We start from the raw sequence: 17,511 nt of genomic DNA, 5'->3' as shown, positions 1-17,511 counted from the left end.
ATGGCTTGTGAAATGCAGCAGCAAAGAATCTTGGACCACACACAGACTTCAGTTTCAAAATAGTACTCCGTTCTTCCCATTTTATATAGCACTTTTCGTATTTCAAGATTCAAATAAGCTTATCTTTGATCGTAAATTTTTCATAGATACTTTTAACATTTTGAATTATTAATTATTTTGACTTATAGTACTCTTTACGTAATTTACAAATATATAAATTTTATTTCAAAAAATTTGAAAATTTCATACGTAAATGTCCGATCAAAATTAAATTATTGGACTCTCGAAAAATAAAAAATGTCAAATAAAATATGATAGAGGGAGTAATAAATGTTACCCATATTTGGACCCCTACCCAAACAAGAAAAACATTTAAAAAAATTACTACTCCATCTGTCCCTATTTACTTGTTCATATTTTATTTTATATCTGTCTCTATTTACTTGTTTATTTTAACAAATCAAGAAAGAATATTATTTTTTTTCTAATATGCCCTTATTTAATTCTAAAAAAATTTTAGTACTACTAAATTTTAATGCGTGCTTTCTGAAATAAAAAAATACATTTATTATACTTAAAGAATTACATAATCTTTTAAGTTAAAGGGTAAAATGGAACAGAGGAAGTATATGTCTGTGTCCATTCCTGCCATTATTTTATCTCTGCACTATCCGTAGGTGATTTATGCCTTTCATAGTGACAGCCTAGCATGCATAAATAACATTTTACTATTAAGAAAAATCACATTCCATCTCAAAAAGTATTTTCACATCGTCATAGAATCGATTAACATCAATTCATCCCAACCTTTAGAGGAAGAAATTGATAATTACAACTTCTTCTTACTAGAAAAAATCACCAAACAATTTGAAAAAAGGGAGAATGACTTTAATTTTGTTATGTTCGGAGAAAAATAGTGATAACTCATTAATTCTAATTTTCATGATAAAAAAAGTATATTAAGGTTCAATTAATTTATCAAAGTGACAAACTCTCTAATGTTATTTCGTGAAATTAACAATAATATTAATAACGAATCGTGTGAAATTTCACAAAGTATAATTTTTAAAGAGGATATATATACGTAAATCTAATTAGCAGAGAAACTGTTTAATTTAATGTTGGTTCTTGTGATATTTCTCCAAATTGATTCAATGTATCCTTTGTCTTGTTATATAATATATATATATATATTTAAATTATTCTTAAAAATATATTATCTTTAAATATAAAATAATAATATAAATTAATGCAACATGTATACAAAAGTAATTAAATAATTCAATAGTAAGTAAATCGTTGAAGTCGAAAAATTCACAAGCACGATGATTAAAACCTTATATTTTAATCAACTAAACATTATTAAATATACTTGATTAGATATCGTATAACAACATCAAATTTTATCACTAATTTATGGGATATCTTTTAATTGATTAAACATTAATATACCTGATCATTAATCAAATATCACATACCAACATCAAATTTTATCACTAATTTATGCACTAAATCTACTAATCTCCTTAATATAAAAATTTTTATTTTTACACGTAGTTAGAAGGTAAAAATAATGTCCTCTCATTTTAGGATATTAGAAGCGGAATAGCTCAGAATAACGATTATATTTTCGTGTAATTAACTTTTAAGTCACAAGTTGAACAACAACGATAATATATTCAGTAAAGTATCACTAGGTGGGGTTTGAAGACAGTAGAGTATACACAAATTTTATCTTTGTCTGGTTTCTCATTTGGTGTTCGATCTCTACATTGGAGTACGATTACATTCAGATTCGTGTCATAAAGTCTCACATCGGGAGTAATATGCTTTTTAACAAAGACAAATTCGTACTAACGGGACTCAAATCTATATCTCTAGTTAAGAATGAAGAAGTATTCATTGATAAACCAAACCTTATAAATACCTCGAAAAAATATAAATGTTGTTTTCGAGATACATTCAGCTCAAGTGCATCAAAATCCAAGTTAAAAAAAAAGAAAATAACAACAAATCAAAAGTTCAAAACATGAAAAATAATTTCATATTAAAACAAATTGACTACATCAAAATATATTATATCGTGCGTGAACACGAGAAAAAAATAAAACGCGGGATACTTTCTGTATCGAGCTTTGAGTAACACCACGCAGTATAACAAGCGCGTTTGTATGTTGTTAGGGTAAAAATAAAAGCATTCTAATATTATCCCTTTGTTTTACCAGAAAAACTAGAAACCCATTGAGGAAAAATCAAAGTCCAAAAAAGCCATCAAATCAATACCCAAATAAATGGCACAAATCGAAGAAACTGAATCAATAATCTCATCTATATTCTTCATCAAAATCATGAGCAAAAGAAGAACATGGGTTTTCCTATTCATCTCTGTTTACGCAATTTTGCTATCGATTTCATGGAATTTTCTCAAATCAGTACTTTCATGGTACGAATCGACGACTATTTCAGCTAATTCCTCAATTTCTTATTCTGGTTGGCCTGCTTTGTATGCATCTGTGTTATTAGGTGTTGCTTTTGGGGTTCTTTCAATGGTAGCAGCTTTATCTGTTGCTTTACCAGCTACTTTAGTAACTTGGATTACAATTTTGGTTTTGTTAACTTTTGCTGGAAAACCCAGAAGGGATTTGGTGTTACAAGGCAAGAAATTAACTCTTGATATTACTCGATTTGTTATTAAGATTCTCATTAAAGAAGGGAATGTTGTTGCTGCTCTTTGTGCTGTTCTTGCTTATTTTTTTCTTGTTATATCAACTAATAAACAACTACAAAATGGTCCCGATGATCCTTGATCGTGGTGTTCGAGTTAGCTTTCGTACGAGCGTACACATAACTCTATCCATCAACGATAGAACGGACGAAATGGTACATCTAGTGGTTGGGCAAATAGGAAAATTGTAATTGTGATTTCTTTTTAAATTAGTTTGTGTATAATGAGATTTTTTTTTTATTTTTGGTTAGTTTAGATTTAGGGTTTGAAAAGCTCAATTAGAAGATGTTTATTTAACAATATGTATGTTATAATGTTAAATTGGATTCTATTTTGTAGCTATTACCAATTTTGTTATTTTTGTCTCAATTTAAGAAATTCTTTTTGTTTAGATGGATGATATAAAAACATATTATATCAAGGAGTTTATGTAATTATAGTTTATATCACATTTAGGTTGAGTAAAATAATATATATTTTATTTATATAGAAGAGTGAAAGAGGAGGACGATCAGGGGCAAATTCATAAATAAACAAAATTTACAGCTTAATAGCAATTGTACTTCGTGCATAGGAAGTACTGAAATTTCAGAAAAACCACCCAAATTCTAACATATTCTTATGGCCACGTAGCTATCCACACATTGGAAGAGTAAAACAAAACACACAAACTTCTATAAAGGTAGGGCCCATTATTGGCTTCAAAGTTATCACAGTAGTTTTCTTACATTTTTTTAATATACTAATAAGTTACTAACATTAAAAAATTAAATTTTTTTTTTCTTTTTCTTAAAGTAGTGTAACATTCAATCTACTTAATTGTTGTATTTTGTTATTCCTTCTTAGATTCACAAAAAAATTATATTTATCATAGTTATGAAAAACAACTAATTTCATATAAAAGGTTATTATTATATATCTAAATATACACACTACACACAACATTCTGTATTAGTCAAAACATAAATTGTTAATTATTACGATTTACAATATTATTTATGTCATATATGATATAAATAAAATTTGGAGAGTTGATTAATTTTTAATTGTTTCAAATATTAAAAGTTGTTAATTATTGTGTTATATATATTTTGAATTTTTAAATTTGTTAATTATTATAACTTACATTATTATTTACTTCAATTGCAAAATAATGTATGTTACTTCATTTATCCTATTTATGTGACACTGATTGAAATTTTACTTAGAAATACAAATATACTCATTAAAATTTCATTAGTTAATTGATTGTTCAGTGTAATTTTTATTTCGTATAGAATTAATTGAAACTAATTAAAAACATCAAAATAATGGGTTAAAAGGAAAAGATTAATGGACAGTGCCTTAGTTTTAAAAATCAATATTCATTCCATACACTATTTTATTTACCCTAGTATAATATAAGAAATTTTCAAAAATAGAATCCAAAACTAAAAAGGTTCACATTTCCTTTTCACATTTAAACTCCAAATCATTTTTATTTTTTTGGCATTTCTCCGAAATGTTAAATAAATAATTCAAATTATAATTTCATTGAAAGTCAATCAAATTTATTTTATATTATAAAAGTATCTTAAAGTGTTAATTATTGTGATTTATAATATTTTTATATCATTTCAAATAATATATGTTATTTTGCATGTCTTCGTTTACGTGTCATTAATAAAATTTTGAGAGTCAACCTAATTTTTTTATATGTCATGTAACTATTATAAATTTCTAATTATTATAATTACATATTTTACATAATTTATAAATATATAAAGTTTTTTTAAAAAAAATAAGAAAAACTAATTAAGACGAAGAAAATATAATTTTGATATGAATTTAGAAAAGAAAAATATTAACGCTATATATCATTCTACCTGAGAAACAGAATATAAAGAAAATAGTGTGTTATATTAATTACTAATCATTTTTCTGTTATTATTTAAGATATATTCCACGTTGAGCTTCATGTAATAATGAGATGCACTTCTTAATTCTAATTTTTACTTGTGAAAAAATAAATTAAAGTAAAGATATTTAAGAAAATTACACATAACAATTTAATATAAAAATAAATTATTTTAAAATCTTTAAATTTATATCAGTATGCAATAGTAAAAAGAAAACTTAAATTCTAAATCATGAGTATTACCAAGCCTGAAATTTGTTTTTGAATTAATCTACATTATTATATTACTTTATTTACGCAAAAAGTTTGATTGGGGAAAAGAATGTTGATCAAATTTGATTTAATATTTTTGTTAAAAAATTTATTATTTAAAAATAATAAAAAATAAAAGTAAACACTTAAAATTTCTCTATGAAAAATTGATATTAAATTTGTAAGTAATTATATTGGGCCCGTATACGGGCCTTCGGTTATCTAGTATATATATATACTTGCCAAACAACTTCATATTAATAATAAGAGGTTATTAGTTATTATTTTTCAACAAATATTGAATATTATTCGTAGAAAAAATAAATATTTTATAAAAAATAAAGAAATTATTAGAAAATTTTGACATATTTGAAATACTATATCTCATGAAAAGTAATTTAAAATACGAATAATCATATTATTAATTAAAAACTAGAAAAAATTAATTATGTAAAAGTTATTAACAATTCAAATTTAAGATATCATTTAATTTTTGCTTTAGATCACTAATATGCTTGGAGTCGCTCCGACCTTTTAAACACAAAAAAGAGAAAGTACTTGTAATGTGGAGGAAGTACACTCAACCACAAAACAAGAAAGTCTTGTGAGCTTACTTATAGAAATTGTGTAATAAAGGGAAGATAGGTGTAACAAACTCGTTCGATTTCATATTAGTTGTTCACTTATATTTTTTTGTGCCTCAAAATTTCGTTTAAAAGTTCAAAAATTTAATTAAACAATTAAATATAAAACGAAAAAAGTAATATTAGCTTATGACTGACCATAAAAAAAAAAATCAAACTTTATCTTTATTGGATTTTGGAGTGTGTTTTAGTAGGGATTTTGAGTGAATGAACAAGGAATGCATGTGTTTAAAAAGATGCAAAATCTTATTAATACAGAAATTAATTAACAATAAAATATGAATAAAGTGCCTTCTTTTTCATTTTTTTTGTTCCCAATAAATAAGTGAGTGTTCGAAGAAAAGGTCAGTTTATTTTACTATAAATATTGAATGCGGGCTCATCAAGCAATGTGTATTTGATTTGGACCACCTGCAAATTGTACACTATTCAAGGATGCATATATTTGTTTTCGATTTTGACGTTTGTTATTTAACTTATGCATATTATTTATTTATTTGTATGTGTAACTTATTTTGAACATTTTCATAGACTTACCATATATTGTATATTCACAAGCGAAATATACAAACACCACAACTTCCATAGCAAACAGAACTCTAGCTATGGAGCACGATTATCAAAACTATAGCTATAGAGCCTGATGATATTTATTATGTTTGTTATTTCTCAAATTTAATTTCTCTTTATTAAATGAACTTCAATTGTATACTATTGAAGTTTAGATAAAAATAACTAAAATCCAAATGACACAACTATCATTGGGTCATTTCTAAACTTAACTTGTAAAATTTCTATTTAGTCCAAAGAGGATGGGCTTAATCATGGGCTTGAATGTTGGGCCTCTCTATACTTTAATGGGCTTCATTGACATGCTGGCCCAGGTAACTACTCCACAAAATAGAATCAAGAACAATATTTCAGCCAATAATTTGGAGATAAAATACAAGATTATTTTATCCATCGTTTGATTACGTGTATTATTAGTCCCAAAATCATGTTTCACATCATTATATACATACAAACGATGAAATACCTTATTTCATGAGATATCGCAATTTATTGGATAACTTTATTTATCTCATTCTCATCCCAAACAACCTCTTAAGGATTTGTTTAATAGGAAAATATGTTATCTCCAGATTAATAATGAATGGATTATAATTTAAGCTATTTCTTATTAAACTTTATTATATATATATATATATATATATATATATATATAATTTGGAAGATACTAACTAGAAGACTACAAATAGTTAAGACCCTACAAGAGACAATACCAATCTGGCATAGTCCCTGCCACCCTGGAAAGATTATTTAATAAATTAATATTATTTTAAGTCATGAATAGTGGAAATCTTAAATCAAGACAATATTAGATGAATTATATGAACCATGGTGTATCATAATCAGTTAATAAAATCATAATTTATCAATACATTTATATTTATACAGGTAATAACTTGCTTAGTTTATAGTCAATAGTATAAGAGCAAAAAAAATTATTAGGTACTCAAACGAGCTTTGAATTTAAAATAAAGAAAAAGTTAATCAGATTAGATTATGACATGTTTTTAAGCTCACTGCAATACAAATAATGTTTTAATGGATTAATAGCTCACCCATTTATTAACTTAATCGATTTTGATATTTTCAAATTCAGTTCAGTCCACTCATTTGATACTCTTTATACGAACTATCTAAATAAAAATTCTTATTAAGGTTATGAAAAGGAGGAAATTTCTTCTTGATTATGACTTTGTAGAATGATCATTAACATCTTAGTTAGATGGATAATTAGAGGATTAATGTGTCAAATCTAATTATAATCATATGTAAGCCTAGTATTTCTTTTTTCAGCTAAGATTAGATTAAAGCCAATGGACCCTTTATTCTATTTTCTATTTGGACTTGTTATATATGGAATATCTAAACAGATTATTGAAGGCATCAAATCATAATAAAAACATTTATAATATATATTTGGATTTAATTAGAACAATGCAAGTCATAATTCAGGTAGTTAAATTAAATATTTGAATAATTTAAAAGGTTATCAATATATTTAACTTTTTATTTAAAAATATCATTATTTTTTCCATGATCCCTCGTGAGCAATACCTTACAATTTACTGTCGGTGGCTTTTGCATTATTTGTTCATTAATACTATTCTATTAGTATATGTTATACAATTATATAAAAATCATTATATCTTAATTCTATATATAGAAAATAATAAACTATTTTTTTAATGAATTGAATTAAAAATTAAATATAAGATTTTTCTTCTATTCAAGTAATAATCGGACAACATTTATTCTAAACTTACGATATCTATTTATCCAATGACATGTCAATAAATTTCGTAATGAGTCCTGGTCTTATTCTCACATAGACGGATTCAAATTATAATATTATGAATTTGAGTTTGTAATTCTATCACGCTCATTTGATTTACTAGATTTGAAATCTATCATTTGTATTTAATTAGTAAATTTTCAACATTTTAAAAAAAATAGAACCAAAATTATACGTTGATCGATCCATAGTTGTAGTTGTACAAGATTTTCACTAAGAGGAATAAGACAAATAATGCTTGCATTTTACATTTTAAACTTCAAAGCGAATTTTGAATTTTATTTTTATTTTTAAGAGATTTAAGATCTATATATATAACGTAATGTTTTGACGAAAAGATTTCGACGAACATGACCATTGCGAGATCCTAGATCTGAACCTGACTTTTGTTGTTAAATTTTTTCATTTTTTTTTCTTTTTAAAGATCATTTGGTGAGGCTGATGCAACATATTTAAAAAAGTAAATAAAGTCTATATAATTTCACTGTAATAAATAGGCGATAAGTGTTAAATCGTAAAAATAAGCATATTAGATAAATTATCTATATTATATCTCTTACGATGCAAATTTTTCTCCAAAACTCTTCTAACGCAAAAATAAAAATATTTTGTTCATTAACTAAACAGACTTCTAAAGAGAATGACAAAGACTACTTTATGGTCAAAATTCCATATTTTTAAAGCATAGTGTATAAAAGAACAGCGTGATTGACTCTTTAAATCTAAATTAGTCACAATTATTGACCACAACCAAAGAAAAAAAAGAAAAAAAGAAAAGAGGAACTATCTATATTAGTCAAAATAATTAAAAACATTAAAATAGAAAGGTAAAGTCTACTTGTTTTACCAAAACATTTATAAACCTAAATATTAATTTAACAATATCATATGATTTTTTGTTATCATAGGATCTAGACAACTTATTTTTAATGTCAACAAGGGGACCTTAATCATAAATTAAGTGGATTTGTTTATTCCCGTTAATAGAATGCTTTTATGATGAAATAATTATTGTCGGACAATATAATATTAATAATGATACTTTAGATAGTAAGTTGGACAATAATTAATTTTTGGGTTGGCAATTTTATGACCTTTTGTAGAAAGAAAGAATCAAGAGTTCGGAGTCTAAAGGGTGAAAAATGTTAATAAAAATTTCAAAATGGTATGTGAAATTTTTTTTAATCAAAACGGTAAAGTCGCTCACGAAGTAGCGATTTTATCCGCTGGAAAAAGTAAAATCGCTGCAATAGCAGCGATTTGTTAAATTTGATTTTTTTTTAAAAAAAAAATTAAAACAAAATCGAAAGGAGCAATTTCCAAAATAAGATTTTCCTTTTTTAACTTTTTTTTAATATGTCACTGCTGAGGCAGCGACTTAAGTTTAATTATTTTTTTTAAATATATTTTTTGCTTCTTTTTTTTAAAAAAGTTTAAATCCATTTTTTTTATTTTTTATAATCAAATCGCTAAAAAGATTTTGATTTAAAATCGTTGCTTTGGCAGCGATTTGATTTTAAAAAACAAATAAAAAAATTTAATTAAAAATCGTGCGATTTTGATTTTAAAAAATAAAAAAAAGTAATTTGATTTAAACTTTTTTTTTTTACAAAAAAGAAGCAAAAAGTAATTTTAAAAAAAATTGAACTTAAGTCGCTGCCTCAGCAGCGACATATTAAAAATATTATTAAAAAAATTATTTTGAAAATCGCTTCTTTGTTTAATTTTTTTTTTTTAAAAAAATCAAATTTAACAAATCGCAGCGATTTCACTTTTTCCGGCGGATAAAATCGCTACTTAGTGAGCGATTTTTGCCGTTTTGGTTTTAAAAAATTTCATATACCATTTTAGAATTTTTGTTAACATTTTTTATTCTTTAGGCTCCGCACTCGAAGAATCAATATGTACTCTTTTTTTATTGAGTGTATATGAAGTGGAAACAAGATCCTAACTATATAAATTACATACTTTCGTTTGTATCTAACATATTCTTAATTTAAAATAAATAATATTGATTATATCATATTAAGGATATATAATTTAAAGTCATTTTAGCTCTATAATTAATATCAGAGTTACTAGTTTGATATAACGGATATGGAGTCTGAAGCTTAAACATATAAAATTGCTTAGCAAATTGTAGTAACTATCAATAATCAAGTTGTAATAGATAAAGAACATGTAGTCAATATCTTAGAGTATTTTTTTTCGTTTTGGAGAAAAATTGTTGAGTAATAAGGGTGATTATGTAATTATTATGTTCGATATAAATAAAATAATTATTTAATTACCTAAAAATATATATAATTAACCAAAAAGGCTAATAGGTTATACAATTATTACATTTGAACTTTGGATTAAAACAATATATTATGATTATCAAACTATATATGATATATCCATTTGAACCATATAGACAATGATTGACTATAATTTAACACTTAAAAGTGACTTGGGAACCTATTAATGAAGGATTTATCGATGGTTATTTCCAGTTTTTATCTTTATATTTTTGTATCGTAATATTTTTTATGAATTATTGATCGTATTCTTAAGAATTTATAGTTAGATAGGTATAAATTTTATTTTCTAACAGCAAAAAAAAAAAAGTGAAAATGAGTCTATTTGAAAGATTAGACGTGCAATTAAATGTTAATCAAATACTTCATTGAATGGATTAATGAGTACTAACCTTTTACCAAATTGTTGTTCAACGTCGTTAATTTCTAATTTATTAGTTAAACACATCATTTGATTATTTTAAGTCCGACAACATCTTAAACAAAGTTGGTAAATATCCATAATTTGGATTAATTAGGTAAGTGTTTTGACGTGTTTAATTAACTTGTGATCTGTTGTATTCTTTATTTCCCATTTTAAGGTCAAATTTCTTTTTCTAGTGATAATAACATCTTTTCAAAGTTTATTTCATCTGTTTTTTAATCGTGTAATTTTTTAGTAGCGGACAGAATCAGCATTTTTATTGAGAAGTTCAAAACATAAAAAAATAAAACACATGAAGAAGTCGAATGGAGTTCAACATCTGCTACATATATATAATATATAAAAAGATAATTTTAATCACATATAAATAATGTAATTTTTTTTTCGAAGTAAATTCACATGAACCCTTATTAATTGTGCCCCTATTTCAATCATTCAATGTGCATTACTTCACATTGTTATTTTCTTATAATTCAACATATATGTTTTTTGAGTTGTGGACTTATCGAAAATAACTTTTATATTCAATAAAAATAGTGGTAAAATTTGCCAGTAAATATTGTTTTTCTTAAACCCTGCTTATAGAATTACACTAGAAATATAATTGTGAAAAAAGAAAATATGTATTATTTTTGAAATAGTTAATAGATTATGAAGAAAAAAAATTAGAAGAATATATTGGAGTATAAAAGTAGGGTTTCAATAAATGTCTCCTTTATTTGTGGACCATTTCCATTTTTTAATTCAAAGTAATTAATACAAATATGTAAAAGCTCCAGAAAAATCGGCAAGAAAATGGGCTTGATTGGTGTTGTTAATTAATTAAAATGGACGTAACCTTCCCATCTCTAATTATTTGACTACTAATAGTGAACATTTTCCTAAGTATTGTATTTCTCAACAAACCACACTAATTAGTCATATGGTTAGTTAATAGATTAAGGTAAAAATATATCAATTTATTATTATTATTTTGTTCATTTTAGTGTTTTCTAAAATGTTTGAGTTGAGTTTCAACGAGAGTTTTGAAGGTAAACCGTACCAAAACATTTTGATGGGCAAATAAAAGATGTGGATCGGCAGGTTGTACGTCCAAAATTTTGAGGCATAATTTCTAAGTGTAAAAACTGTAGCCCTCGAACATAAAATAATAAGCCTTAGATGTTGAATTTGTTTTATTATTTAATTTTTTTATTTTTTAAATTGTATTTTGTTTTATTGGTTTAATCATAATTATTCTTAACACTATCATTTTTGTTTGCAATATCATTTTTTTAAATATAAAATAGAGATTTCATAATACTAAAATCCTGAAGCAAATTAAACCATTTTCTTTTGTCATTGCTCTAACACTTATCATCATGTTAATTTGAAATATGTAAATAATAATCAATTCAAATACTTTATCCGTTTAAAAAAGAATGTCCCTATTTTCTTTTTAGTTTGTTTATAAAAGAATGACCATTTTTCTTTTTTAGTAACACTTTAACTTTAACTTTCCATGTGACATGTTTAAGACCATAAGATTAAAGGACATTTTGGTATATTTGATATAACTTTAATTTAAAACTACAAGATTAAAAAATGTTCTTCTTTCTTTAAACTCCGTTTCACGTTAAATTAGGCCATTCTTTTCAAAATGGAAGAGTATTAGGTAAGGATGAGACAGATTAGTAGAAGTGAAGATCAATGATGAAATGGATGAAGATTTCATTTTAAAAATCATCTTCATTGTTATTATTATTATTATTATAATTATTTGTGTTGTTACTTTTCTAAAATAGGAGCAATAATTATAATATCATTCTTTACATTATTGGTGATTTATTAGTAGAATTATTGCAAACATTATTTTTGCTTGTTAGTTGTTTTCATAGGTTAAGATTATTAATCGCAGATATATAAGATATACATTTCGTAAATCTATGAAACTTACAGTTTTATTATTTGTGTTGTACTTTTCTAAAATAGGAGTAATAATTATAATATCATTCTTTACATTGTGATTTATTAGTAGAATTATTGCAAACTTTTACTTCTATTCATAGATTAAGATTATAAACCGAATATATATAAGATATATACCTCGTAGATTCACGAAACTTACGTCTTATGTTTTGAGACTTTCTTCTTGCCTCATGTGCCCCCCCCCCTCCCGAACCTCACCCCACCTTTTTAATACTTGTTCGTTCATATTATATGATATTTTTTTTTAGTTTTTATATTTAATTCAAAAATAAATAATATTTTTTTAATAACTATAGTGTTTGAACTCAATTAAGTTTACGAGATACATGTCATCTATTACTAAAGTTCAAAAAATCAATATCTAAATACTTTATTCATTAAAATTAAAACAATTAAAATAAAATTATCTAACATTTTATTTCGCGATTCAATATTATGAAACTACCAGCAATGATGTGGATTAAAAATGAAGAAACTAAAAAAAGGTTGGTCAGTTCTCACATGGGTAATGAAATTTTAGAAATCTTAGAAGCCATTTTTGTCAGTTAATTTATGAACATTTAATCAAATAATATGCTAAAGATAAAAACTTTAATTACAGTACTATCTTTGCTACTGGTTAAATTAACAACCACTCACAAGTTGAGTAGCCACATGACCAAAGAATATAAAATGACAAAAAATAATAATAATAATTTTATAATATATAGTATAGATAAAAAGCTTAAATCAAACAATGGCCTAAAGTATGAAACTATTGATTCTTGAAAAAAAAAAATAGTAGAGAAGCTAAGAAAATCAAGATTTCAGATCTAATTAAAGCATTATTGAAAACCAACATTCCACCTCACTGTCATCTTCTTCTTGTTCTTCAATTCATTCATCTTGTTTTCTCAAATTATGATGATGTTGTTGACAGGTTACATGTTAGGTGTACCATTTTTTTTTTTTGGTTAAATATATAAATGCCAACATATAGAAGCCATTAGAAGACAAACCCCAGTTCAAATTTTCAATTCTTGATTTTTTTGGCTCCACTTGAAGTAAATTTCCTAAAGTGGATCTGATTCTTGTTTCAAATCACGTGGGGTTTCTAATATTGGTGTACAAAAGAGATCTAAGGTGTAAAAAACCCCAAATTTTCATCAAAATCTTAGATTTAGAGGTTAAAGTTAGTATTTTTATTGTTGTTGAACTTCAAAAGGATTCTTGAATACTAGTGGGGTTGTTGTTTTAGTGGTGATGGTTAAATCATCTATGAACAGAATGTTAGCAGGAAATGGTTTGTTTTATCCAATTATTGGGTTTGCATCATTTATTGCTTTTCTGTATTTGTCATTTGGGGATTTATGGGTTAATTACAGTAAAGAAATAAACCTCAGTTTTGTTGAGAGGAATGGAACTCAGTTCTTTGTTGATGGTAAAGTTTTTTACATCAATGGATGGAATTCTTACTGGTTAATGGACCATGCTGCTGATTATAATACTCGACCGCGAATTCGAACAATGCTTCAAGCTGGTGCTAAGATGGGACTTACTGTATGTAGAACTTGGGCTTTCAATGATGCTGGTTATAATGCTTTACAGATTTCACCTGGAAAATTTGATGAAAAAGTATTCAGGGTAAGAAATTTTTTAGTGTTGTTTGGATCAGTTATGTCATCTACTTTAGTACTAACCCTTTTTAGATTAATTATTCCATAATTGTTATGTTAGTTAGTAATGATCTCTTGTATGTAAAGTATGTGCTCTAATTATGACTCATTTAAGTTAAATATGGAATTGATTTAGTTACCTAATCTGGGGTATGATTGCTTTAATCTTTACACAAAAGGTATATCCAATTTGGGATATGATTGCTTTAATCTTTACTCAAAATCTATATCCAATCTGGGATATGATTGCTTAGGATAGGAGTGTTGTCTAGTTTTGAGATTTTATCTTCGAATATTTGTTTGACCATGAAATTTGATTTTCAAGTTTCCGGCACAGACCAGTTTTTGGGACTTTCATTCACAAGACTTCAAATTTTTTCAAGTTTTAACTTCAAAATCTATAGCTAAACAGGAGCTTAGTTTCATAATTATACATCTATCCAGTAGTTTTTTCTGGTTCATAGACTCTTGTTGCTTTCTGGATCTACTCCTTATTAAGTAGCTTACTTCTAGCTCTTGTTGTGAAAAATTATCTATATAGTTGATATTTTCTGCCTCTGGATTCATTTGTTTAATATAGAAATCTCGTTGATGTAGGCGTTAGATCATGTTATAGCAGAAGCCAGAAGAAATGGGATCAGGCTGATACTCAGTTTGGTTAATAATTTGCAAGCATATGGTGGGAAGACTCAGTATGTAAAGTGGGCGTGGGAAGAAGGTGTTGCTTTAAGCGCTTCCAACGATTCTTTCTTCTATGATCCATCCATCCGTCGTTATTTCAAAAGTTATGTCAAGGTAATTTTCCTTTGAAATGGTTATACATGGATAACCTTGTGCTCCGCAAGTGTATCTTTCAAATGCAGAAGTTTTTATTTGGAGGATGGTAATTGGTAACAAGATACAACATCCATCCATCCGCCGTTATTTCAAAAATTTCTTTTATCTCTGTTCAAGAAGTTATTCGATCCACGAGTTTGCATACTGTTTTCCATTCAAGACATCACTATACAGGCCTTGGGAAAATTTATCAATTCCACGAATGTGAACTTCTATTTTCTATTAGAGAAACTATTATCGAGGCAAGTCATTTGTTCGCCTTTGTTTTAATTAACTCATACAAGGCTTCTGAATTTTGATCTCTAACTGAGATAGACCTTAAATCCTATAGCTCAGATGTAAGTTGCGAACTCATTTTCTTTTCCGCCTTCCACAAAACTCTGTGTGGAGAGGCATGGTAATTTTGAAGGCTGTGGGGATCCTCAGTTGTCATTTCCTAGGCAGAATGAATATCCACAAATGTTGCAGAAACGTTTGTCTTATGAATGAAATGAATTATATCCGTATTCCTGAATCTTATAATCTTCTTTGTTTGTCCACAAAAAGATGCATTTGCTTTCTCATCTTTGTTTGTCCACAAAGAGATGCATTTATTTTGAGGATTACGACATTCTTAAATTTTAGACCATACCACGAGCCAAACTTTCGTTGGCTCTTTTGTCTGCACTCACAGACGACATCCTGGAGTTGATATCAAAGCTACTTTCTTCGCTAAAATACTGACCTAAGTCATCATTCTGTTTCTTCTTTCCAGACAGTTCTAACCAGGAGGAACATATACACTGGTATAGAATACAGGGATGATCCAACCATCTTTGCATGGGAGCTAATTAATGAACCTCGTTGCATGACCGATCCTTCTGGTGATACACTCCAGGTAACTTCTAAACTTGACCTCATTTTATAGTTAACTGTTTGAACAACAGAGCAGCCCACCGTTTAGTGAGACTGTTATGCAGTTCATTTCCTCGACCTTATCTCTGCAGTTCGATTGGATTTTGCTTGAGAACAAATCATCCAATTATGTCATGAGTAGTATTTGTCCTGAGCTTATGAGGCCTCACTTAGACGTCCATAATTAGTTACTTCTCTGTGCAAAACAGATTGACACCTTATTGTATTGGAAATTATTTAATTGGTTGTAACACTTATCAGAAGAATTCGTATTCATTCCCTAATCCCTCTTAGACATACCAACATTTGCCATACAAGTTTCCGAGGGTGTAGTCTTTTTCTTCTTTTTAGTAAGTTTTCAGGAAATCATTTCTGGAAGAGCAGATTCTGCTTACTTGAATGTTTACGTGGGTTTGCATTAACAGCGTTATGCCAATTTTCAGGACTGGATAGAAGAGATGTCAACGTTCGTGAAGTCAATTGACAGGAAACATCTGCTAACAGTGGGTCTTGAAGGATTCTATGGTCCTAAAAGTCCCAAAAAAACAACTGCCAATCCAGAAATTTGGGCTGCTGATCTTGGATCAGATTTTGTCCGCAACTCTATACTTTCAACCGTTGATTTTGCCTCCGTACATGTGTACCCAGATCATTGGTAAGTAACTTCGGAGTAGTGCTACTAATAAACCAGATAGTGCCACTTATCAACTCATCAAGGTTTAACTACGAGCATGTCCGTAGGACTTCTCTTGGAATTTTGGCTGATCATGCAAAATGTTTCTTGAAATTCACTCAACTAATAGTTGTTACCTCAAAAAATCACTTTCTTTGTTGAAAAAGAAAGAAGGTTGACGACTTTCTGAGATAGTAACTCAACTATTAGTTGAGTGACCACCGTTCTGCAGCTGTTGTTTCCTTTTCTGTATCTGTCACTTCAAAGCAGATGTGATGTATATGAGACTCTTTTTTCTCCATAGGTTTCACCACAAAAACTTTGAAGAAATGTTGAAATTTGCGGCCAAATGGATGCTTTCCCACATTGAAGACGGTGACAAGGAACTTAAAAAGCCCGTATTATTCACTGAATTTGGTTTATCAAATGATAACGATGATTTTGAACCAGCTCAACGTGACAGATTCCTCAAAATGGTTCTTGATGTCATATACAAGTCTGCAAAAAGGAACAAGTCAGGTGCAGGATCATTCTTCTGGCAGTTCCTTGTTGAAAAAATGGAACGTTTCAATGACGAATATGGAGTTGTTCCATGGGAGAGTCCATCAACATATCGATTAATTACAGAACAGTCGTGCAGACTGGCCAAAGTTCAAGGATTACATTCCACACAAATTGAAAACATAAACAATTTTTGTGCCTCGAGGAAGAACTAATATACGTAAAGTTTACATATTTCTATCATATTTCTCAAATTCATTGGAAGTGAAGAACTGTAGGATATAGGTTTACTCCCTTGTATTATTTGTCAAAGTTATAGATGTGTACAATTTTTCATCAAATGAAACATATATGCAAATTATTCCTCCACTGCTTCTCA

General features: G+C 27.2%; 2 protein-coding genes across 2 annotated transcripts; both read left to right on the top strand.

Moving 5' to 3' along the window:
- Window positions 1-2,187: 2,187 nt before the first annotated feature.
- LOC107026057 lies at window positions 2,188-3,094 on the top strand. Its single transcript, XM_015226895.2, has one exon. The coding sequence runs from the start codon at window positions 2,292-2,294 to the stop codon at window positions 2,805-2,807; it is 516 nt and encodes a 171-aa protein (XP_015082381.1). The 5' UTR covers window positions 2,188-2,291; the 3' UTR covers window positions 2,808-3,094.
- A 10,192-nt stretch (window positions 3,095-13,286) lies between these two features.
- Window positions 13,287-17,511, top strand: LOC107026054 (mannan endo-1,4-beta-mannosidase 2-like). The gene is made up of 5 exons (XM_015226893.2): window positions 13,287-14,195; window positions 14,825-15,022; window positions 15,819-15,941; window positions 16,402-16,613; window positions 16,936-17,511. The coding sequence occupies exons 1-5, from the start codon at window positions 13,815-13,817 to the stop codon at window positions 17,345-17,347; spliced, it is 1,326 nt and encodes a 441-aa protein (XP_015082379.1). The 5' UTR covers window positions 13,287-13,814; the 3' UTR covers window positions 17,348-17,511.

The sequence above is a fragment of the Solanum pennellii genome, chromosome 7, assembly GCF_001406875.1.
Source record: "Solanum pennellii chromosome 7, SPENNV200".
Taxonomy (NCBI): Eukaryota; Viridiplantae; Streptophyta; class Magnoliopsida; order Solanales; family Solanaceae; genus Solanum; species Solanum pennellii.
This window is presented reverse-complemented; position numbering and strand designations above follow the sequence as displayed.

Excerpts from the sequence above, each read along its gene's own strand:
- LOC107026057 (XM_015226895.2), top strand. The coding sequence starts at position 2,292 with ATGGCACAAATCGAAGAAACTGAATCAATAATCTCATCTATATTCTTC.
- LOC107026054 (XM_015226893.2), top strand. The coding sequence starts at position 13,815 with ATGGTTAAATCATCTATGAACAGAATGTTAGCAGGAAATGGTTTGTTT. Across the intron at positions 15,023-15,818 it reads ATTTCAAAAGTTATGTCAAG|ACAGTTCTAACCAGGAGGAA; the intron begins GTAATTTTCCTT and ends TCTTCTTTCCAG. Across the intron at positions 15,942-16,401 it reads CTTCTGGTGATACACTCCAG|GACTGGATAGAAGAGATGTC; the intron begins GTAACTTCTAAA and ends GCCAATTTTCAG.